This window comes from Chiloscyllium plagiosum, unplaced genomic scaffold (genome assembly GCF_037043375.1).
Source record: "Chiloscyllium plagiosum isolate Xiang-an unplaced genomic scaffold, Cpla_swu_hap1 HiC_scaffold_17, whole genome shotgun sequence".
In the NCBI taxonomy this organism is placed as follows: domain Eukaryota; kingdom Metazoa; phylum Chordata; class Chondrichthyes; order Orectolobiformes; family Hemiscylliidae; genus Chiloscyllium; species Chiloscyllium plagiosum.
The window spans coordinates 2,028,909-2,054,771 of NW_028270155.1; the positions used below are offsets into that span (position 1 = coordinate 2,028,909).

The 25,863-nt window shown below is 42.0% G+C and overlaps 1 protein-coding gene across 9 annotated transcripts in view; it reads left to right on the forward strand.

Moving 5' to 3' along the window:
* The window catches only part of zc3h18 (zinc finger CCCH-type containing 18), a 248,786-nt gene that overhangs the window by 130,185 nt on the left and 92,738 nt on the right, over positions 1–25,863 (forward strand). For all 9 annotated transcript variants that reach the window (XR_015759908.1, XM_087995663.1, XM_087995669.1 and 6 more), the window contains one exon: positions 23,029–23,217. Coding sequence is in view for 8 of the 9 variants with exons in the window: in XM_087995663.1 (XP_087851789.1) it covers positions 23,029–23,217 (189 nt within the window). In the remaining variant the exon portion in view is untranslated. The remainder of the gene's footprint in view (positions 1–23,028; positions 23,218–25,863) is intronic.

A 25,863-nucleotide genomic window follows, 5' to 3' on the forward strand; every position in this document is an offset into this window, starting at 1 on the left:
CTAGTGCTGTGAGGCAGCAGTGCTAATCACTGAGCGACCATAGTGCTCAGGTGCTTAAACAAATGTGTGTGTTTTGGAAAATACTGTTGAAGGATGTAATGCCATATTAAATAGAAACAATCTAAAAACAACGCCAAGGTTGGGAGATATGTATGTAATATATAAAGTGTCACAGAAAAGTTGTTGAGACTCGAGCACTATAGCTGTATAGAAATATGTAGTGGCAAAAGTGAAAACATAGCTTACAAATGATATGAACTGTGAACTTATATTTAAGGACATGGTGTTCAGAAAAGATAAAGAAGGTAAACGGTGAGACTGCCTGACAGTACTGATGAGGGAACCTTGTGGTTTTGGACGAAGGATGGTTTTGAGGGGACAAAAACAATTCTGTTTGGTTTGAGCTGAAAAGCAAAAATTGGTACAGAGCAACCTCGATCATCAGATCATCAATTATCCAAATTTCAGATTATCCAAAAATGCAATCCGTTATCCGAACTCTCAGCTATCGGAACAAAATACTCCCTGCCCGTCTCTTTCGGATAATCGAGGTTGTTCTGTATTCTGAACTCCTCTAAATAAATGTAGAGAGAGAGATGGGGAGCATATCTGTAGGAATATTGCAGAGACTAGAGTGGTGATATTAACTTTAATAACCCAAATATGATCAAGATAATATTTGAATTAAAGGGGTAGGAAGTGGGAATATTTTCTGAACCTAATTTGGAGAACCTAATTGATCAATATGGACCAAGCAGGAAGAAAGCATTGCTGAATCTGATGCTGGAGACGAGGTGGGTCAAATGAACTAAGCATCTAAGGTAAAATGTAAGATTTAAGAGTAGGATTGATCATAGAAATGATGCAGAACAGAAGGGGGCCATTTGGGCCATCTTGTTCATGATAACCCCAAGGTTCCTGAAGAAGGGCTTATGCCCAAAACGTCGATTCTCACGCTCCTCAGATGCTGCCTGACATGCTGTGCTTTTCCAGCAACACATTTTTCAGCTCATGATAACCCCCAAGGTCATTTGGCTGTTTGATTTTGCTCCACCATTCACTAAACTGGTTGCTGATCTGGTTGTGGTCTCCACTCTACTTGCATTTCTGCATCACGTAATCTTTGACTCCCTTGTCTATCAAAAATTTCTCTAACTCAGCCCCGAATAAATTTATAGACCGAGCCTCCATTACTTGTAGGGAAGAGAATTCCACACCCTAGCAGCCATATGCAAGAAAAGAATTCTCCTCATCATGCCACAAGTTTTTGATTAGTGATGAAGAAGAGCAAAAAAAAATTTTTAAATTGAAAGAGATCTAACTTCAGTGGGGTGAGAGGGGATCTAGCCAAGGTAAAATGGAAACAAAGACTTGGAAAACTAATGGAACAGTTTTGTAGGAATGAAATGTATCTCAAGGAAAAAAAGCATACTAAAGGGAGGGTGAGGCAACCATGGCTGACAAGGTAAATCAGGGACAGCATAAAAGCAAAAGAGAAAGCAGATAATGCAGCAAAGGCAATGGGAAGCTGACAAAGACCAACAGAATCTCGATTAGAGTGGTGCTGGAAAAGTACAGCCGGTCAGGCAACATCCGAGTAACAGGAAAATCGACGTTTCGGGCAAAAGCTCTTCATCAGAACTCAACATCAACAGAAGAAAATGAAAAAAGAAATAAGGAGGGAGAAGATTAAACATTAGCCAGTAACACATGAGAAGATTGCAAGAATTTCTTTAGGTGATACATAAAGGGCAAAAGTGGACATTACGCCACTGGAAAATGACAATGAAGAAATAGTAATAGGAACAAAGTAATGATGGAGGAATTGAACAAGTACTCTGTGTCTGTCTTCACGGTGGAAGACATGAGTAACATCCCAAAAATTCAAGAGATTGAGGGAGCAGGTGTGAGTATGGTGGCCATCACCAAGGAGAAGATGCTCGAAAAACTGTAAGGTCTGGAAGTGGATAAATCACCTGGATCAGATGGAGTATACCCTCGAGTCATGAATGATATAGCGGAGGCATTAGTGGTGATCTTCCAGGAATCACTGGAGTCGCGGAGAGCCCCAGAGGACTGGAAAATTGCTCATGTAACCCCATTTAAAAAGGGAGTATGGCAAAAGATGGAAAATTACAGACCAATTTTCCTGACTCGGTCATTGGTAAGATTTTTGAGTTTATTGTGAAGGATGAGATTACTGAATACTTGGAAGTGTATAGTAAATTAGGACTAAGTCAGCATGGTTTCATCAGGGGGAGGTAATACCTGACAAATCTTCTAGAATTCTTTGAAGAGGTAACGAGTAGGTTAGATCAAGGAGAGCCAATGAATGTTATCTAACTGGATTTCAAGAAAGCCTTTGACAAGGTGTCGCACAGGAGGCTGCTAAGTAAGGTAAAAGTCCATGGTGTTAGAGGCAAGGTACTAGTATGGATAGAAAATTGGCTGTCTGGCAGAAAGTAGAGACTGGGGATAAAAGGGTCTTTCTGAGGATGGCAGCTGGTGACTAGTGGTGTACCAGAAGGGTCAGTATTGGGACCATGACTTTTCACTTTAAATATTAATGATCTAGATGAAGGAACTGAGGGCATTCTGGCTAGGTTTACAAATGATACAAAGATAGGTAGAGGGACATGTAGTAATGAGGAGGTGGAAAAGACGCAGAAGGATTCAGACAGGTTAGGAGAGTGAGCAAAGAAGTGGCAGATGGACAACAATGTGGGAGCGTGTGAGGTCATGTACTGCGATAGGAAGAATATAGGCATCGACTATTTTTTAAATGTGGAGAAAATTCAGAAATCTGAAGTGCAAAGGGTCTTGGGAGCTCTAGCCCAGGATTCCGTTAAGGTAAACTTGCAGTAATTAGGAAGGCAAATGCAATGTTGACATTTATTTCGAGAGGATTAGAATATAAAAGCACAGATGTACTTCTGAGACTTGATAAGGCTCTGGTCAGACTACATTTAAAATATTGTAAGCAGTTTTGGGCCCCATACCTCCAAAGGATGTACTGTCCCTGGAACGGTTCCAGAGGACGTTCAGGAGAGTGATCCTAGGAATGAAATACTTAACATATGAGGAACGTTTGAGAACTCTGGGTCTATGCTACATGAAATTTAGAAGGATGGGGGGAGCTAATTCTGAATGACTTGGACAGAGTAGACCTTGGGAAGATGTTTCCATTATCAGTAGAGACGAGGACCCAAGGGCACAGCTTTAGAGTAAAGGGAAGATCCTTAGAATAGAGGTGAGGGGTAACTTCAGCCAGACAGTGGTGAATCTATGGAATTCACTGCCACAGAAGGCTATGGAGGCCAGGTCATTCTGTATATTTTAAGACCGAGATAGATAGATTCTTGATCAAAAGTTATGGGGTTGAGAAACTTATCAGCCACAATTGAATGGCGGAGCAGACTCAATGGGCAGAATGGCCTGATTTCTGCTCTCGTGTCTTATGGGCCTACAGCGATATCCGGGTAGTCAGTTGAGGATGCGAATGAGAAGGCTCTCTGCTGATAAGCTTTATTTAAGGCAAAGTTGCGTCATTATTAAAGTGATTTATACTGTAAATAAAATATAACTAATGTGTGTACCTCCTGCATTACGTTCCTGTTACTTAGTGTGCTTTTTTACATTGATTATGTGGACCTCTTGGTTATCTGCAATATTTGGCCAACTGGCAGTCTCCTTGATCCCATAGGTGCTGGTTAATAGAAGTTTGCTGTACTTTGCATCAATATTTAATAAGAAAGGTGATAAAATATCACTTGCCTGGGTAATGCAGCTGCAACTGTGGTCAAGCTTTGACACTATCCAAGGCTTCCTGAAGTACTGAATGAACAAATGCAGCAAAACCTGGACATTATTCAGATTTGGGCTGACAAGTGGCAAGTAACATTCGTGCCACATGAATATAATGACAACATCAACCAGAGAGAATTTAACCATCTCCTCTTGATATTTAATAGCATCGCAATCGCTCAATTCCCCCATTATCAACATCCTACGGTTACCATTTACCACAAACTAAACCATCCATATAAGTACTGTGGTTACAAGAACAAGTTAGAAGCTAGGAATCTTGTAGTGAATGATACATTTCCTGATACCCCAAAGCATTTCACCATCTACAAGGCGCAAGTCAAGAATGTGATAGAATATTCTCTACTTGCCTGGTTGAATGCAGCTCCAGCAACAATGGACAAAGTCTGTTTGACTGAAACTGCATCCATAAACTTTCACTCGTTTCAACATCAATGTTTAGTAGCAGCATTGTGTATTGCTAACAAGATATACAGCAGAACTTCATCAGGAATCTTTTGAGAGCACCTTCCAAACGCACGGCCACTACCATCTAGAAGGATGGGCGGAGATACATGGAAACACCACCATCTGCTAATTCCTTTCCAAGCCACTCACCATCAAGGCTCGGAAATATATCACCATTCCTTTAGTGTTGCTGGGTGAAAATCTGGGACCCTCTTCCTCCCAGCATTGTTGCTGTAAACTACAGCAAATGGGCTGCATCAGTTAAAGAAGACAGCTCGCCACCACCTTCTCAAAGACAATTAGGGATGGGCGATAAATGCTGGCCCAGGAATGACATCCACATCCTGTGAAAGAACTTTTAGGGCTTATGTCCGAAACATCGATTTTCCTGCTCCTTGGATGCTGCCTAACCTGCTGTGCTTTTCCAGCACCACAGTCTCAACTTTGGTCTCCAGGATCTGCAATCCTCACTCTCTCCTACTTGAATAAGCGCACACCATTTGCTACCTTCCAGTTTTCTGAGACTCACCTGTGGCTAACAATGATGCAAAAATATCAGCCAGGGACCCCGCAATTTCTTCTCTGGCCTCTTGCAGTGTTGTTGGATATATCTGGTCAGGACCAGGAGGTTTATCCACCTTCATACATTCTAATACATACAACATCACCTCTATTGTGATATGGACTGTCCCCAAGATATGACCACTAACCTCCCCAAGTTTCTAAGTCGTATTGTCTTTCTCCATGGTAAACACAGAGGAGAAATATTCGTTGAGGACCTCACCCATCTCCTGTGATTCTACACATATCCACTTTGTTCCTAGAGGGGTCCCATTCTCTCTCTAGTTATTCGTTTTCCTTTAATATACTTAAAGATCCTCTTTAGATTCACCTTAATCTTCTCAGCCAAGACTATCTTGTCCCCCTTTTTGCCCTCTTGATTTCTTTCTTCAGTAAACTCCTGTATCCCCTATGTACCTCCAGGGATTTTAAAGGAGGATTTAACCAAGTATCTTTAAAAAAGACTGGTTTAACAAAATTGTGAATCATGGATTATTAGTTTAGTTCAACAAAATGACTGAAAAAATAGTGAGTTGTGGTAAATTTTGTTTTAGGTTTAAGAATTGTAAACAGTGATGTTGTTTAGTTTTTCATTGCTAAGCACTGCTGCATGCTTGAGATATGTGTGACTTAGAGCAGTGAAGTGCGATCTTGGTTGACCATCTCATCTGACGTACAGCATCTGTGACAATGCCAAAGGCCTTCAGCACTGCAGTGTGATTTAAGCTGAGACCTTAAGACCTGGAGCATCACTCTAAATTATTGTGGCCTATAAAATTCATTCCTAGAGATTGATCGAAAGAAATCAAAGTGAAGCATTTTGAGTGCTTTGATTATGGTATATGCAAATTAGCAGTTATCCTCTAGTCGCAAAGATAATGATGTCAATGATTATTTCAACTAGTCGAGGAAGAAACTGCAGTGGTAATTTTCACTTAAGACATGAGCCATTAGAAATCAGCAGTAAATGTTGACCTTCCTAGCAATGCCCTTACCTTTTGAATGAATAAAGTAAATATGGAAGAGATAAAAGCAAAATACTGGAGATCTGAAATAAAAACAGTGCTGGAGAAATTTGCATAGAGTCAGTAGAGTCACACAGCAAGCCAGACCATGCTCAAAACTAAACAGTCCCACCTGCCTGCATTTGGCCCGTAACCCTCTGACTTGGAGATAGTGAGGACTACAGATGCTGGAAAGTCAGAGTCGATAAAGTATGGAGCTGGAAAAGCACAGCAGGTCAAGCAGCATCAGAGATGCACAGGAGTTGATGTTTCAGGTCAAAACCTTGCATCAGGACTCGGTCAGCTCCCCTGCCGCTCTGATGCTCCTTGATCTGTGCTTTTTCCAGCTCCATATTTTATCAATTACCACACACCCCCCCCCCCCACAAAACTCCTCTAAATGTTTCTAATTCAAGTACTGATCCAAATGTTTTTTAAATGTTGGAACTGAACCCACAACTACCTCATTCCACACAAACCACACTCTGTGTAAAAATGTTGCTATTGTGTCCTTTTTAAAACTTTCTCCTCCTCTTAAAATTATGCCCTTAGTTTTGAACTAACCCACCCGAGGGAAAAGACCCTTGCTATTCACATTACCTATTCTATCTATGGCTCTTATGATTTTATAAACTTCTACAAGGTCTCACCTCTCAACCTCTTATACTCCAGTGAAAAATTTCCCGGCCTATCCAACCTATTATTTTAACACAAACTCTCCATTCCCGGCAATATCCTGGTAAATCTTTTCTGAACTCTCTCCAATTTAATAATATCTGATAACAGGGCGCCCTGAACTGCACACAATACACCAGAAGAGGCCTCACCAACATCTTGTACAACCTCAACATGCTGTCCCAATTCAAATACACGAAAGGTCTGAGTAATTTAGGCAGCTGTGCTAAGTGCCGTCTTAACCACCCTATCTACCTGTGATGCAAATTTCAAAAAAACTATGCACCTGAACCCCTAGGTCTCTCTTCTGTAACGCTACCCAGAGTCCTAAATTAATTGTATAAGTCCCGCCTTTGTTTATTTTACTAAAATACAATACCTTTCATTTATCCAAATTAAACTCCATTTGCCACTCGTAGAACATAGAACTGTACAGCACAGGAATGGACCCCTTGGCCCACGAAGTTGTGCCAAACATGACACCAAATTAAACTAATTTAAACTTGGTTCATGCCCCTCCATTCATTGCATATTCATGTGCTTATTTAAAAGTTCCTTAAACGCCCTATCATATCTGCCTCCACTACCACCCCTGGCAGTGCGTTCCAGACTCTTAGCACTCTGTTTAAAAGAAAATTTGCCCCTTACATCTCCTTTGAACCTCCTCCTGTCAGCTTAAAAGAATGCCCCCAGTATTAGACATTTCAACTCTGGGAAAAAGATTCTGACCTATTTATGCATCTCATAATTTTATAGACTTCTATCAAGTCTCCCCTCAACTTCAGCTGCTCCAGAGAAAACAGTCCAAGTTTTTCTAGCCTCTCCTTAGGTTGATACCCCTAATTCAGACAGCATCCTGGTAAACATCTTCTGCACCCTGTCCAAAACCTCCACATCCATACAAAGCTGCAATGTGACTCTTGACTCTTGTACTCAGTTCCCCAATCAATAAAGGCAAGCATGCCCATCCGCTTTCTTTATCATCCTATCTACTTGCATGGCAGCTTTCAGGGAGCTATGGACTTGAACCCCAAGATCCTTCTGTACCTCAAAACTGTTCAGGGTCCTGCTATTAACATTATACTTTTCCATAATATTTGATCTCCCAAGTGCAGTATTTCACACTTTTCCAGATTAAATGTTATCTGCCATTTCTCTGCCAATATCTGCAACTGATCCATATACTATTCACCAAATTGACCAGGATCTCTTTGTAATCTTAGATAAGCTTCTTTACTGTCCACTATACCACCAGTTTTGATATCATCTGCAAACTTACTAACCATGCCTCCTACATTCTCATCCAAGTAATTTATATAAATGACCAATTAAAGTGGATCCAGTACTGATCCCTGTGGAATACTGCTGGTCACAGGCCTCCAGTTGAAAGAAAAACCAACCCTCTACCACCACCATCCTCTCTCCTACCATCAGGCCAAATTTGTATCCAATTGGTAAGCTTACCTTGAATCCCTGATATAACTTCACCAAAAAATATCGTTGAAAGGTGATCAACTACCCACTTGTTGCTTTAATCAAAGTTCATGATCAACAACTGAATATGATTCGTGGAGTCCCACAGAAGAAATACATTGTTGTTACTCTTAAATTTCCTTGTAAACTTTTCATGTTTAAAGATAGATTTCGAAGTTTAAGAATCTGACAACATCTAAGCAAGTATTATTTTCATGAATACTCATTCTAGACTTGAACTGCCAAGTTTAAAGTCTGAAGGTTAGTAATTATCATTTCCTTCTATCACTCAAAAACAATTACATCATTATGCATGCCATCTAGATTCATCTGATATTTCTAATACAGATTGAGGAAGTGCATCCTTAACCACCCCCTTAATGGAACAGATGTTTAACTCCTCACTTATTTAAAAATCACACAACACCAGGTTATAGTCCAACAGGTTTAATTGGAAGCACACTAGCTTTCGGAGCGATGCTCCTTCATCAGGTCATTGTGGAGGGCTCGATTGTAACACAGAATTTATAGCAAAAATTTGCAGTGTGATGTAACTGAAATTATACATTGAAGAATTGATTGTCTGTTAAGCCTTTCATCTGTTAGAATACAGTGATAGTTTCACTTCTTTCATGTATAAATCACAAAACCCTTTTTTTTAAAGTTGCATTCTCGGGTTAGCTGTTAACAATGGTGATAGCTAGACAAAGTGTTGAAGGTGTTAGCCCCCTGTGTTCTCTGTCTATGACCTGATGTTTAGATTGATTCCAATCTAAAAAGTGAAATAACAGAGTTTTTCATAAATTCATGCGGTTTTTGAGCTCAGAGTTCGACATGAATCTATGTGGTTTTTGAGCAAAGTGCAATGTAACTTTGTACCAAAAAAATTCACCACACACAATATATATGTGTGCATGTGGGTCTTTGTCTGTCTGTGTGTGTGTCTGTCTGGGGTGGGGGTTGTGAGTGTGAGAAAGTGTGTGTGTGTGTGTGTAGTGAGTGCAGAGTGTCTTAAGTCTGTGAGGGGGTGCATGTGTGGGAGTCTGTGTGCGCGTCTGTGTGTATCTGTGTCCGTGTGCATGTGAGTGTGTGTGTGTGTGTGTAGGAATATCTGTGTGTGTGTAGTGCAATGGTGGTCACCTGTAATGTGACATGAACCCAAGGTCCCGGTTGAGGCCCTCCCTATGGGTACCGAACTTAGCTATCAGCCTCTGCTCAGCCACTTTCCTCTGCTGCCTGTCCCAAAGTCCACCTTGGAGGATGGTCACCCAAAGGTCCGAGGCTGAATGTCCTGGACCACTGAAGTGTTCTCCAACTGGGAGGGAACCCTCCTGTCTTTTGATTGTTGGTGCCCATTCATCCGTTGTCGTAGCCTTTGCTCAGTTTCCCCAATGTACCATGCCTCTGGGCATCCCTGCCTGCAACGTATAAGATAGACAATGTTGGCTGAGTCACATGAGTACCTGCCATGTACACTGTGGGAGGTGTTCCCACGCATAATAGTGGTATCTATGTCCACAATCTGACACGTTTTGCAGCATCCACCGTGACAGGGTTGTATGGAGTTGTCCTGAGAGCCGGGCAGTTTGCTACGAACAATGATTTGTTTGAGGTTTGGCAGTTGTTTAAAGGCAAGCAGTGGAGGTGTGGGGAAGGTCTTGGTGAGGTGCTCATCTCCATTGATAATGTGTTGCAGGTCACGAAGAACATGGCGTAATCTTTCAGCCCCTAGGAAGTACTGAACAACGAAGGGTACCCTGTCAATTGCAGCCCGTGTCTGTCTCCTGAGGAGGTCATTACGGTCCGAATCATCACTTATTAGCTTTCTTAATTATTTTTAGGTTCTGTTTGCACATATCAAGCTGCACCCAAGGCAACACTGGAAGTCATCATTACTTCCAAAACTTCCTTTGGAATTCATCCCCTTGCTGTTTGCCTTTTTTCTCAATGTGATTGAATATATGATTGTTATATATCATTGTATGATTTCAAGAAGGATTTGGATATAACACTTAGCAAAAAAAGGGATCAAAGGGTATGGGTCAAAGCAGGAGCAGGCTTGGATGATTAACCATGATCAGAATGAATGGCAAAGAGACTTAAAGTACCAAATGGCCTTTTTCCACTCCTTGTTTGTTTTTATTAAACTCACTCAGGTCTTGTTTCTCAAATTCTTCCTTCTTTATTAGTCTAATGCAAACTCCTCCTCCTTACCTGTACTCCTTTCGAAGTTCAGATGAGCAACATGACTCTTGAAGTGAAGCAGCGGAGATTTAGGTTGCTTTTTGGAATACTGTATATTGGTGTTGTGAAAGCCTTTGCCTTCAATTCCCCAAACCATAATTAAGATTAGGAACTCTACAATGATGGAAAGCAAATGACATGGCCTTCATTTCAAAGGGATTGGAGTGCATGAATGAAAAAATCCTTGTCACAGTTATCCTCGGTTTTGATTTAAGCTTTATTGTCATGTGTACTCAAGTACAGGATTATGGTCAAAAATGTGTATTGGTGCCCCACGTGGCACCGTCCTAGGTATGAAGATATATCTTAGGTATAAGTAATAACAGAGAAACAAAGTTAATATTGAACTATTAACATTGTTTTTAGCTGAAGTTTAAATAAAATGAGATAAAATTAAAAATTAAAATTAAAGTCCTTCCTAGTTCTAAGTGGGGAAAAAAAAAGGAATAAAGGTTTAACAGTAAAAGTTCAGCAGTCTTTCTGAAGTGCATTTCCTACAAGGGCTTGGTCTCCTCTGTTTTGGCCCACTCTCTGGGAAGCTCCAGACTTCTTGCTTCTGATGTCAACAGATGCCGGGGTTGGCTCAGGCCTGCAGCCACTTCCACACACCGGACCTCCAGCCAATACTGTTCCAGGTCCACTTTGAGAAAGTGGTGGATGCAGGTACAGTTACAGTACTTAAGTACATGAAAAAGACATGTTTGGGGGGATACGTTCCAAGCACAGGCAGGTAGGACTACTTTAGTTTGGGATTGTAGTCGGCATGGACTGGTGGACCAAAGAGTCTATTTCTGTGCAGTATGTCTCTGACTCCTTGATTAAACCTCTAACTCCAGAAGGTAAGGGAGAGGGAGAGAGGAGGAGAAGAGAAAAAGAATGCAACTGACTTGGAGCGGACAGGCCTACCGTGCCAGTGTCCCATCTTGAATAGCTGGCTCGCTCTCCCCTTTGCACTGTTGGGGCCTGCTGCAGGTAGACCCTCTATCTCACCTCTGCATGCTGGCCCCACGCTCTCCTGCTGCTTTCAAAAGAAAAGAGGAGGAAAAAAAACGAAGAAAGCAGATGAGTCCCAGAACAGGAGCTCAAATACAGTGCTGCTACTTGGCCACTGCCATCTTGTTTGCATCTTGGAGAGATGTCACCTGAAATACTTTGTGCAGTTTTTGTCACTCTATTTAAGGAAGGGCATGCTCACATTGGAGGCAGTACAGTAAAAGTTAACTCAATTGGTCCCTGTCATGAAAGGATTGCATGCTGACAAAAGCTGAGAAAATTGGACCTATATTTCTAGGAGTTGAGAAGAATGAGATGATCTAATTGAAACATTCACAAGTAAAGGGGCTTGACAGGATTGATGCTGAGACATTGCTTCCTCTGAGTGGGTAGTCTAGAACAAGAGGAGCACGGTTTCAAGATAAAGAGTTGATCATTTAGAGCTGGGATGAGGAAACATTTCTTCACTCATGTTTTGCAATTCTCTACCTAAGAGAGCTGTGAATGAACGATCTTGAACTATACTTGAGGCTGGGATAGACGGATACTTGATGTCTCAGAAATCAAAGGATATTGGCTGGAGGCACGAAAGTCGAGTTGAATACCAATGGCAGAGAAGGCTTGACAGGCTGTGTGGTGTACACCTGTTATTTCTTGTGTTCTTATTGGGGCAAAATGTGTTTCTGACCGGTGTGAAATCATTGAAATATATATTTAAACCGCTAAACTTTGACCAGAATTCTGACATTTTACTGAAAACATGAATTAGGAGCCAGATGGGGAAAATCACAATCATTCCATGGATTATTTTTTATTTTCTAGACAGAGTTGAGTATTGGCGCCTGCCGGTTACTTGTTTCCACAATTTCCCTATCAGTGAAATTTGTCTTTATTATTTCCATAGCTGTTTTTAAGAGTTCCAGATTCCTTTCTTTCTATTTCAGTGTTAGTGTTTCAGGTATTTTGGTCTTGGTCCGAATATGATCACCTATTTCCACATTTTTCTGAAGTCAGCAAGGATTACATCTGCCCACATTTCAGCCTTCCTTCATGTTTTTGTCAATGAAATGTGAACAGACATCCCATTGATTCATCAGTGCAGGGCACTCTTACATCATAAGAGTTAATTCAATAATGTGGCAATCAACACCAGTCTAGACTATATTTAAAAAATGTTTTTTTTCCTTTTTACAGAAGCAAAATACTGTAGATGCTGGAAGTGTTTGTAAGGTCAGCCAGCATCTATGAAAAGAGCAGTTATTGTTTTGGTTCGATGATCTTTCATTAACCTGTTTCTCTCTGCACAGATGTTGCTTGACGAGCTGAGTGCTTCCAGTATTTTCTGTTTGACTAACCACTTTTCCTTGCTCAGTTTCTCCTCCATTCCTGAAGGTGCTGCTTCCCTGAGGTGTTGGTGTTGAGTGATCAGAAGACCTAATTGAAAAAAGCGGGCGGCACGGTGGCACAGTGGTTAGCACTGCTGCCTCACAGCGCCTGACACCCGGGTTCAATTCCCGCCTCAGGCGACTGACTGTGTGGAGTTTGCACATTCTCCCCGTGTCTGCGTGGGTTTCCTCCGGGTGCTCCGGTTTCCTCCCACAGTCCAAAGATGTGCAGGTCAGGTGAATTGGCCATGCTAAAAATTGCCCGTAGTGTTAGGTAAGGGGTAAATGTAGGGGTATGGGTGGGTTGCGCTTCGGCGGGGCGGTGTGGACTTGTTGGGCCGAAGGGCCTGTTTCCACACTGTAAGTAATCTAATCTAATCTAATCTAATCGAGGTGCCACATGTACTAGCTACTCTTCATCTCCTTGCAAAAGGAATGATATTTTTCATGTGAACCTATGTGCCTAATACTAGACCATCTGAAGTGAGCTGAAAATTCCTTACAAATCAACTTTTAAACATTGTCTGAAGACCAATTTAACAAAATGAGGCATCTCAAAGGATGCATGGGAATTTAATACTTGTAACTAGAAAATGTTACAGATATGATTCACAATGATACAGTGTCATAGAGATGTACAGCACGGAAACAGACCCTTCGGTTCAACATGTCCATGCTGACCAGATATCCCAACCCAATCTAGTCACACCTGCCAGCACCTGGCCCATATCCCTCCAAACCCTTCCTATTCATATACACATCCAAATGCCTCTTAAATGTTGCAATTGTACCAGCCTCCACCACTGGCAGCTCATTCCATACACGTATCACCCTCTGCGTGAAACGGTTCCCCCAAGGTCTCTTTTATAGCTTTCCCCTCTCACCCTAAACCTGTGCCCTCCAGTTCTGGACTCCCCAACCCCAGGGAAAAGACTTTTGTCTATCCATGCCCCTCATGATTTTATAAACCTCTACAAAGTCACTCCTCAGTCTCCGGTGCTCCAGGGAAAACAGCCTGAGCCTATTCAACCTCTCCCTATAGCTCAAATCTTCCAACCCTGGCAACATCCTTGTAATTTTTTTCTGACCATTTCACATTTCACAACATCTTTCCGATAGGAAGGAGACAAGAATTGCACACAATATTCCAACAGTGGCCTAACCAATGTCCTGTACAGCCACAACATGACCTCCCAACTCCTGTACTCAGTGCTCTACTAATAAGGGAAAGCACACTAAACGCCGCCTTCACTATCCTATCTACCAGCGACTCCACTTTCAAGGAGCTATGAACCTACACTCCAAGGTCTCTTTGTTCAGCAACACTCCCTAGGACCTTACCATTAAGTGTATTAGTCCTGCTAAGATTTGCTTTCCCAAAATGCAGTACTTCGCATTTATCTAAATTAAACTCCATCTGCCACTCCTCAGTCCATTGGCCCATCTGGTCCAGATCCTGTTGTAATCTGAGGTAACCCTCTTTATTGTCCACTATACCTCCAATTTTGGTGTCATCTGCAAACTTACTAACTCTACTTGTTATGCTCACATCCAAATTATTTTTATAAATAACAAAAAGTAGTGGAACCAGCACTAATCCTTGTGGCACTCCACTGGTAACAGGCCTCCAGTCTGAAAAACAACCTTCCACCACCACCCTCTGTCTTCTACCTTTGAGCCAATTCAGTATCCAAATGGTTAGGTCTCCGTGTTCCATGAGATCCCACCTTGCTAACCAGTTTCCTGGAAAGAGACAGCAGGCCAGACAGCATCCAAGGAGCAGGAGAGTCGACGCTTCGGGCATAAGCCCTTCCTCAGATGCTGCCTGGCCTGCTGTGTTTTTCCAGCACCACATTTTTCAACTCTGGTCTCCAGCATCTGCAGTCCTCACTTTCTCTTAACCAGTCTCCTGTGGGGAACCTTATCCAATGCCTTACTGAAGTCTATATAGATCACATTTATTGCTCTGCCCTCATCAATCCCCTTTGTTACTTCTTCAAAAAACTCTTTGTCTCCCTTTTAAATGGGCAATCCCTTACACTGAAGCATTGCCCTTGGGTCCGAGCTTCTCCCATAAGGGAAAATAACCTTTTCACATCTATCCTATCAAGCATTTTTTATGTTGCAAAGAGGTAAATTTATTTTTGTAAGTTTCATTGAGTACAGACCTAACCTATTCAAGCCCTCCCCATAAGAGAGTCTCTCATACCCAGAACCAAACGACTGAATCGTCTCTGGCATGTGTCCAGTATCCTTCCTTAGATAAGGTGACAAAACTGTTCACAGTATTCAAGGTATGGTCTAATTTGTGATTTGTTCGTTTTAGTAAAATCATCTTATTTTTATAATCTCTATTCATTTTTGAAATGAGGATCAACATTCCATTTGTCCTCCCTATCACCTGCTGAACCTGAAAGCTACCTTTGTATGGATTATGAGGATTCCCAAATCATTCTATGCTGCAGATTTCTGTAGTCCTTCTTATTTTAAATGGTATTCACTCCTGAATTCTTCCTACCAAAATAAATGACCTCTCATTTTCCCATATTCTATTCCATCTGCCAGGATTTTACATACCTACCACTGCTGTTAAGTTTAAGGTCTGGATACCTTGATACCAAGATATATTGTGCTGCTTTGAACTTGGCCCTATTGTTCGTTTGAATGTGTTTTGAGTAGTTTGTTTCCAATGTCATTTTATGAGCCAGTTTTAAATACATTAAAGATAGTGTGATTTGCAGAGAATAGGGCATAAGATATTTCCAACAGCAAGGAGTCACTATAACTTATTAAATGAAACCACTGCACTGAGATATGAAGTTTCAGTGTGGAGATGTGGAAGAATAATACAAGACTAGAGAGCTCAGTAATTGAGAGAGGGTGTAAATTCAGTTATTTTAATCAGTGTATGTGAACTCCTCAGGAATGTGTTGCATCATTTACTGTTTAGTCTCATGCCCAGCAAATTGTTTGTTTTGCTGACTTGATCGTGGTGACATCATGACAGGTATAGGGTTGGCATTATTGTGGACTCCTGCACTGCAGAGGCAAGAAATAACTAATCGCTTATGATGACCATGATTTAATGAGCTGTAATTTATTCCTTGTTCTCTTATTGTGTAATCAGGTATTTAGGGAATTTTGCAAGATTATAGTTTTTGATGAGGTGAGAGACTTTGAATCTCTGTCATCTGGTGTAACATAGTTAAAAATTCCCCTAGGCATTTTTTTCTGGTTTGCTAAATGGCGTAGGTCTATGCCATAATTGTCTATTATCTTTATAGTCCCTGGAGCTGCCATATTTTACTTTAGCCTTTCTATGGAGACTTTGCATGAAATGTCCATTAGAGTATTTGAAGTGCTATGTTACATTATAACATGTTTAGTGCAATCTCTTGTTTAACTTATTCAACCACTCTGATCATATTTCAATCCCACTTTATTTTAAGTGTGCAAGTGATAAGATATAATGTATACCTTAATGTATAATATAATGTGAAGATAAAGATAAATGCACATTTGAGGAGTTGGCCTTGAAGGGAATAGTATGTCACTGTTATATTACAACGACCGAGATAACCGAGATGCTGGCAACTGAGCTACAACAACAAACTTTTCATTAACTGGCACCCATGGGATCTACAATGTGCTGATTAATCAAATATTCCAATTGATCCAGAAGTCCACATACTCAATGTTAAAGCACACACTAAGTAATAGAAGCGTAATACAGGGCTATACACAAGATTGTTATATTTTATTTACAGCATATATCACTTAATAATGCAAATTTGCATTAAATAAGACTTACTGGTTGAGAGCCTTCTCACTTGCACCCTCAACTGACAACTTGGACATCATGGAGATCACAATAATGTAATATTCTTCCAGTTTATCGAGCGTGCCAGTTCATAAGGTAACGGTTAAAACAAAGTTTGCTGAATTCACACAGGTCTAGCACCAGAGGTTAGAACATTCTGGGTCAAATGAGGATCGATATTGTCAGTAATAGATGTAACCGAAGCATTGAAATGAGACGTCATTCTTTGATTTCAGTGCAAGTTAATATGTTGATAATTTTTCTGCATAAGTCATTCAGAATGCTAATTGGAGGACAAACACGATCCAGAGCTGGATTTCAGTTACTTATGTAGAATCATATAGTACTGAGCCATCAAATCTGTACTGCCAAAAACAAAACTTTCCAAAACACTGGCTGAACTTCAGCTGTAGTATGGGTCTGATCTATCAGTTCTGATTGTCGTGCTTTCAGAGGGTGAAGACCTAAACATAGAACAATACAGCGCAGAACAGGCTCTTGGGCCCTCGATTTTGCACCGACTTGTGAACTAATCTAAGCCCATCCCCCTACGCTATCCCATCATCATCCATGTTCTTATCCAAGGACTGTTTACATATCCCGAATTTGGATGAGTTAACTAGATTGGCAGGCAGGGCATTCTGTGCCCTTACACACTGAGTAAAGAACCTTCTCTGACATCTGTCTTAAATCTAACACCCCTCAATTTGTAGCTATGTCCCCTCGTACAAGCTGACATCATCATCTGAGGAAAAAGACTTTCACTGTATACCCTATATAATCCTCTGATCATCTTGTATAGCTTTATCAAATCCTTTCTTCGCCACCTTCTCTCCAATGAGAACAGATCCAAGTCTCTCAAGCTTTCCTCCAGACCAGGCATCATCCTGGTAAATCTCCTCTGCACCTTTTCCAAAGCTTCCACATCGTTCCTGTAATGGGGCAACCAGAACTGTACGCAATATTCCAAGTGCGCCCGCTTATAGTTGCAGCATGACATTACAGCTCCGGAACTCAATCCCTCTACAAATAAAATCTAACACACCGTATGCCTTCTTAACAGCATTATCAACCTGGATGGCAACTTTCAGGGATCTATGTACATGGACTCCAAGATCCCTCTGCACATCCACACTACCAAGAATCTTTCCATTGACCAGTATTCTGCCTTCCTGTTATTCATCCCAAGTGAATTACCTCACATTTATCTACATTGAACTCCATTTGCCACCCCTCAGCCCAATTGTGCAGTTTGTCCAAGTCCCCCTGCAACATGTAACATTCTTCCATCCAGTACTCCACTGACTTTATTGTCATCTGCAAACTTACTAATCCATTCACCTATGCATGCGTCTAAGTCATTTATAAAAAAAGACAAACAGCCGTGGGTCCCGGAACAGATCCTTGTGGCACGTCACTAGTAACCAGACTCCAGGCTGAATATTTTCCATCAACCTCCACTCACTGCCTTCTTTCAGAAAGCCAGCTGAATCAGCCTCAATTCCATGCCTCTGCATTTTCTCCAAAGCCCACCATGTGTAGCCTTATCAAAGGCTTTGCAGAAGTCCATGTATACCACATCAACTGCCCTACCCTCATCCACACGCTTGGTCACCTTCTCAAAAAACTCAGTGAGATTTGTGACACATGACCTGCCCTTGACGAAACCATATTGACTATCTGCAATCAAATTGTTGCTTGTGAGATGATTATAAATCTTATCTCTTATAATCCTTTCCAAAACATTTCCTACAACAGAAGTAAGGCTCACTGGTCTATAATTACCTGGGTCATCTCTACTGCCCTTCTTGAACAAGGGCACGACATTTGCAATCCTCCAGTCCTCTGGCACTAAACCTGTAGACAATGATGACTCAAATATCAAAGCCAAAGACTCCAACATCTCTCTAGCTTCCCAGAGAATCCTCAGATAAATCCCATCCGGCCGAGGGGATTGATAACACCTCTTCCTTACTAATCTCAATCCTTTCTCGTCTAATATCCCGTATCTCATTCTTCTCCTCTACAATATTCTTCCTTTCCTGAGTGAAAACAGATGAGAAATATTTCTTTTAGCACCTCTCCGATCTCTATGGAGTCCACACACAACTTCCCATTTCTGTCTTTGACTGGCCATAGTCCCACCTTAGTCGTCCTTTTGTTGTTTACATACCTATAGAAAGCTTTAGGGTTCTCTTTTATTCTATTTGCTAAAGACTGCTCATGGTCCTCTCTTTGCTCTTCTTAACTCTCTTTAAATCCTTCCTAGCTGATCTATAACTCTCCATTGCCTCATCTGAACCATCTCGTCTCACCGTCACATAAGCCTCCTTCATCCGCTTAACAAGAGATGCAATTTCTTTAGTAAACCAAGGTTCTCTTACCTTATCACTTCCTCTCTGCCTGACAGGGTCATACCTATCACGGACATGCAACATCTGTTCCTTCAACCAGCTCCACATTTCGATTGTCCCCATCCCCAGCATTTTGCTACCCCATTCTATGCATCTTAAGTCTTGCCTAATTGCATTATAATTGCCCTTCTATAACTCTTGCCCTGTGGCATGTACCTTTCCGTCACTAAACTAAACGTAACTGAATTATGGTTACTCTCTTCAAGGTGCTCACCTACCACTAAATCAAACACCTGGCCTGGTTCATTACCAAGCACCAGATCCAGTGTGGCCTCTCATCTTGATGGTTCTTCGACATACTATGCACACATTGGATAAAAGCTGATCTATCTGACGTACTGGAGTTATAGCATTTCCAGTCAATATTGGGGAAGTTAAAGACCCCATACTGACTACCCTGTTCCTTTCACTCTTGCCCAGAATCGTTTTGTCAATCCTCTTCTCCACATCTCTGGAACTCTGCAGAGGCCTATTTAAAAAAAACTCCCAACAGTGTGACCTCTCCTCTCCTGTTTCTAACCTCAGCCCATACAACCTCAGTAGACAAGTTCTCGTGAAAAATTATTTCAGCCACCGTTATACTGTCCTTGACTAACAAGGCCATACCTCCCCCTCTTTTACCATCTTGCCTGTTCTTAATGAAAGATCTAGATGCTGGAACCTGCAACATCCATTCCTGACCTTGCTCTATCCATGTCTCAGAAATGGCCACAACATCGAAGTCCCAGGTACCTATCCATGCAGCAAGCTCACCTACCTTATTTGGGATACTTCTGGCGTTGAAGTAGACACACTTCAAACCAGTTTGCTGTCTGCCAGCACGTTCCTGTGACTGTGAAATCCTGTCCCTGTCCTCCCGACTCTCTTCCTCTCTACACCTCAGGTTCCCATCCCCTTGCTGAGCTAGTTTAAACCCATCCAAATAGCACCAGCAAATTTCCCACCAAGGATATTAGTACCCCTCCGGTTCATGTGAAGACCGTCCTGTTTGTACAGGTCTCACCTTCCCCAGAACGAGCCCCAATTATCCATAAACCTGAAACCCTCCCTCCTGCACCATCCCTGCAGCCAAGTGTTCAGCTGATATCTCTCCCTATTCCTTGCCATTACGTGGTACAGGTAACAAACCAGAGATAACAATTCTGTTTGTTCTAGTTCTGAGCTTCCACTATAGCTCCCTGAAATCCTGCCTTACATCCCTATCCCTCTTTCTACCGATATCGTTGGTACCTACGCGGACCACTACTCGGGCTGGTCACCCTCTCCCTTCAGGTCCCCAAAGATACGATCCGAGACATCACAGACCCTGGTACCTGTGAGGCAACACACCAACTGTGAGTCTTGTTCATTCCCAACAATCCTTCTATCTGAGCCTCTAACAATTGAATCCCCAATGACTAACACTCCCCTCCTTTCCCTCCTTCCCTTCTGTGCAACAGGGACAGACTCTGTGCCAGGGAACTGCACCCCACTGCATGCCCCTGGTAAATCGTTCCTCCCCAACAGTATCCAAAACAGTATATTTGTTTTTTAGGGGAACGACCACAGGGGATCCCTGCACTGGCTGTTTTTTTCCCCCCCTTCGAACAGTTACCCAGCTTTCTTCATGCCTCGGAGTAACTGCTTCCCTGTAATTTTTATCTATCACAGACTCTGCCTCCCAAATTATCCAAAGTTCATCCAGCTCCCGCTCCAGTTCCCTAATGTGATCTTCGAGGAACGAGAGCTTGCACTTTCTGCAGATGTACTTGGATGGGACACTAATGACGTTCCTCACCTCAAACATCATGCAGGAGAAACATTCCTCTTCCTGCACTGCTGGTCCCCTTATCATAAAGTAAAAAATAAGAGAAGCTTACCTGATGTGGCTCAGGTTTAGAAAACATTCACTTTCTAGCTGAGGGAAATTAAAAAAAAAGTCCCTCCTTTCCCAGAAACCTCTGCTCTCCGATGTCCGATGTAAAAACTCAAATCAGTGACTCACCACTCCTGACAGGCCATTGGTCCAAGCTCCCGCCCTTCGTGCTGCTGCTGCTGAAAAACAGAGAGAAAAAAAAAGAAAAATCGTTGAAAAATAGAAAAATGTCTGAGTAGCGAAGATTTAGTAAAATAATACCAGGAATAGGGCATTTTAACATGGACTGACTGACTGGAGAAACTTCTGGCATGATTTAATAGGCACGTTCAAAATAATGAAGGATTTTGATGGCGAATAAGGAGAAACTGTTTCCAGTGGTAAAGGGTCAATAACAGGAAGAAACATTTCGGGGAATTGGCAAAAAAAAAATGCAAAGCAAACATAGAAAAAGAAAAGCTTTGTACTGTGTTAATGTAGTTTGGGAGGAGGCAAAGCAGGATCAATAGCAATTTCAAAAAGACAATTGAATAACTATATGAAAATAGATATTTTCTAGAGCAAGGGTGTAGAATGAATTGAATAGCTCTGTCAAAATTGAATTCAATGGCAATCCTATGAGCTCCATCACTTTGATTGCCCTGAGAAAAGAAGCTGTCTATAGAGCAACTTTGTGTGTTTTTTTGTATTGCATGTGTTTTACAGCTGTACAGGTTCAGTACTCCCTGTACTGAAGCAACTTCTGTGATTTCATTTCAGATGCTGAAGTGCTAACAAAGTTAGCTAATGCTATTTCATCATAGTAATTTAGTGGTATAGAATTTGAGAGTTGCTGAAAAATGTTCACATTGTTAAAGCTTTTCATCTTGAACTCATCAGGATAATTTGCAAAAATGCCAATTTAAAGGGAAAACTTTATATATTACGCCAAAAAAGTGACTGCTTCTTTCCTGTTTCTGATGTCCACTCATACTAACTCTGCTGACAAACCTTTATATATGACCTCCCTTTCTGCAGCTGTGATACTATCCCTGATTAGCAATGCCATTCCTCCATCTCATTTCCTTCTCCCTGCCATTCTCTTTTAAACATTTAAACCCTGGAACATCCAATAACCATTCCTCCTCTTGTGATATACAAGTCTCCATAATGGCCACAAATCATAGAGCATAGATCAGAACTCTGAATGAAGTTCATCACCCATGTTCCTAATGTATATACAGAGGAGAATGCTGATTGGTTGGCAGACGTAGCTTGGTACTCATGTTTCGTGGAGAATGTACCACTTAAACCTGGTAGATTGACTCTAATTAGTTTTTGTGTTTATTCATTTGTGGTGTCACTGGCTGGCTAGCACTTATTACCTGTCCTTAGTTGCCCTTGAGAAGATGGCAGTGAGCTACCTTCTTGAACTCCTGCAGTCCATGTGCTGTAGATTGACATTAGGAAGAACATTCCAGGATTTTGGCCCAGGGACAGTGAAGGAACAGCAATACATTCCCAAGTCAGGATGGTGAATGGCTTGGAGGGGAACTTGCAGGTAGTGGTCTATCTGTGTATCTGCTGCCCTTGTCCTTCTGGATGGAAGCAGTTGTGGATTTGGAAGGTGCTGGCTAAGGATGTTTGGTGAATTTCTGCGGTGCGTCTTGTAGATGTTACACAATATTGCAACTGAATATTGACAGTGGAGGGAGTGGATGTTGTTGGATGTGGCCAGTCAAGGGGCTGCTTTGTCCTGGACATGGTGTCAAGCATTTTGAGTGGTGTTGGAGCTGCACCCATCCAGGCAATTGGGGAGTATTCCTTCACATTCCTGACTTGGGTCTTATAGATGGTGGACAGGCTTTGGGGAGTCAGGAGGTGAGGTACTCGCCACGTTATTTGTAAACTCTGAGCTGATCTTGTAGCGTTTGAGTTTCTATGGTGAAAGCAGTTGAGTTTCTGGTCAATGGTAACTGCAAGGATGTTGATATTGGGGGATTCAGTGATGATAGCAGCACTCAACATCAAGGGATGTTGGTTAGGTTCTCTGTTACTGGAGATGGCCATTGTCTGGTATGTGTGTGGCACAAATGTTAATTGCCACTTGATAGTCTAAGCCTGGATATCGTCCAATGCATTGTTGAGCTCCACTCGACCGGTTTTTAACAGATTCCTCTTGTCCCAGGCCTAGCCCCAGTGTTCTTCCTCCCACACCATTACTTCAGCTCAGGAGAGGAGAAATTTGTTCGTGAGACCTGCACAATATTGCACTAATTGACAGACTTTCAGCACTAAGCAGTTGTGTGAAGTCTAGAATGTAAAACATAACTAACTTTGTTGTAATTTCTAGCCGGCAAGTAGAGCCACCCAAGAAAGAAGCTGCTCCAACAACTACTGTAAAACGAGCAGATGAATGGAAAGACCCCTGGCGCCGATCCAAATCTCCCAAAAAGAGACCAGTTTCGACAGCATCACCAGGCCGTGGGCGCAAGCGACGAAGAACGTCTGGGTCCTCTGTTTCTGTCTCTGGCTCATCAAGGTTTGTTAGATCCTGCAACCAACTGCTTCAGTCACCTTTCATTAAATTTGGTCAATGGTCATCAATAAAAGGGATTATAAAAAAGGGAAAGTCTAACCTCCATGGCTTTCCTGCTCCTCTCACCAGGAATACACCATTGCCCTAGCATAAAGGTCATTGAAGAAAGGGTTGGAGTCTTGGATTCCCTGCTTGAATATTTTTAAGGTCTCATGACAGGAGAGGTGTTTGTAGCATTGCATATCATTTTCTAATTATACTTTTGATTGGTCACATCTTCATAATAATGCAAAGGAAAGATAATGCTGTATTTTATCCTGGGTCTGGATTAGGCAGCAGAATTTCAGCTGAGCTGTAAATACATCAGGACCAATTGGCTCCCAGTAGAAGTTACAACCAAAGGTGCTAGTCAGCAAGACCAATAGGGTTGTTAAGAAGGTGTATGGTGTGTTGGCTTTCATTAGCAGGGGGATTGTTTAAGAGCTGTGAGGTTTGTTGCAGCTCTGTGGAGCCCTGGTTAGACCACTTTTGGAATATTGTGTTCAGTCCTCATCGCCTCATTTTATGAAGGATGTGGAAGCTTTAGAGAGGACGTAGAGGAGATTTACCAGGATGTTGCCTGGACTGGAGGGCCTGTCTAATGAAGAAAGGTTAAGGCAGCTAGGGATTTTCTTATTGGGGCAAAGGAGGATGAGAGCAGACCTGATAGAGATGTGTAAGATGTGTACAACTCCCTCTTTATGGGCATTTAAGCGGGCATTGGATAGGTATATGGAGGATAGTGGGTTAGTATAGGTTAGGTGGGCTTGGATCGGCGCAACATCAAGGGCCAAAGGGCCTGTACTGCGCTGTATTCTTCTATGTTCTATGTATGTTCTATGATGAGAGACATAGGCATTCACCCCCTCACCCTCACCCCCAAGGAAACAGTATCCAAAACAATATCATTATTATTGAGGGGAACGGCCCCTGGGGGCTGCCTGCACTGTCTGCCTATTCCGTTTCTGTCTCCTGACAGTCGCCCAGCTACCTTTGTCCTGTAACTTAGGTGTGACTTCCCTATAACTCGTCTCTATCACCTCTTCAGCCTCCGGAATGATCCAAAGTTCATCCAGCTCCATCTCCAATTCCCTAACACGGCCTGTGAGGAGCTGGAGTTGGGTGCACTTCTTGCTGTGAAGTCAGCAGGGACACCAGTGGTGACCCTTACCTCCCACATCCTGTAAGAGGAGCATGCAACTGCCCTAGCCTCCATCCCCTCTGCTTTAAAATACCAAGCTAGACTGAATAAATAAAAAAAAAACAAAAGCCTGACCAACTCTCCTCATAGGGTCTTTTTTTTTTATTATTAGAGGAGGAGGATGAGTGGGAGACACTACACGTGGAGTGTCTTGGGTTTTATCCACAGATCACATGCCCAGCAACCCCCCCTGTCTGGGTCCACTCCTGCCGAGCCTTTGCTCTGCCTGTTCACAGTGTAAGTCTTTAAGAGGAAACTTACCATCCCTGTTCTATGTTCTAAACTTGCAATACCCATCAGTTGTGTGGAAGCATTCCCTGAGATCATGACAAGAACTATATCAATGCATTTTTTTAAAATTGCTGATGTTAAGCCTCCATGAGGACCAAAATAAAGATCGCTATTTCCCCCACACCCTAGAGCATATGACTGTGCAAATGACAAGAGATTAAATTCTAATAATTCTTGAACAGAGCAGCTGGAATGTGCTGTTCTAGTCTTAAACCAGGAATGGGGAAAGGATGAAAAATGCTGTAGCACCCAATGACGTTTGATATATAATTTATAATTTTCCCTTTCCAGCTATTCCCATCCACCAACTGAACTAGTGACCATATACCAGTACAAGTCTGCCACTTCTCCTGTACACAAGCTTCCTTTGATCTTATGCACCTCCCTCAGTATGTAGCTTAACTAAGGATGTGCAGAATTGGCTTGCTTTGAATAGCTTATATGGCTTATTGAAAAAAGAAGCAAAATTTACAACCTGATTAAAGTTCAATGATTGAAACATCAATGAGGCCTGGCTCATTTCCATTTTTTCTACATAAAGTATTGCATTACATCAGCACCTGCTCCTGGACATGCTTTGCGGGCAAACTTACATATGCTGCCCTTCCCATGTATCTGCTGTCCTTGTCCTTCTGAAAAGTAGTAGTAGGTTTGGAAGATGCTGTGTACCATTTCTGATGAATTTCTTTTGAAGCACTGCTGCATCTGAATGTTGGTGGTGGAGGGAATGAACGTTTTGGATGAGGTGATAGTCAAGCGGGCTGCTTTGTCCTGGATGATGTCAAGCTTTTTGAACGTTGTTGGAGTTACACCCATCTAAGCAATTGGGGGAGAATTCCATGGCACTCCTGATCCCCTAGCTTGGTGGTAATAATTGAATGGTGGTACCACGAGGTTGCAGATTGTGATGGTGTACAATTCTGCTGCTATTGATGGCCCAAAACACCTCATGGATGCCTAGTTTTGTATTACTAAATTTGAAAATGATTCCATTTAGCTATTTTGTGATGGTGCCACACAACACAATGGAGGATATTCTCTGTATTATGATGGGACTTTGTTGCACTAGTGCCCTGTTATCAATTCTGTCTCAAACAGATATATCTGCAGCTGGTAGA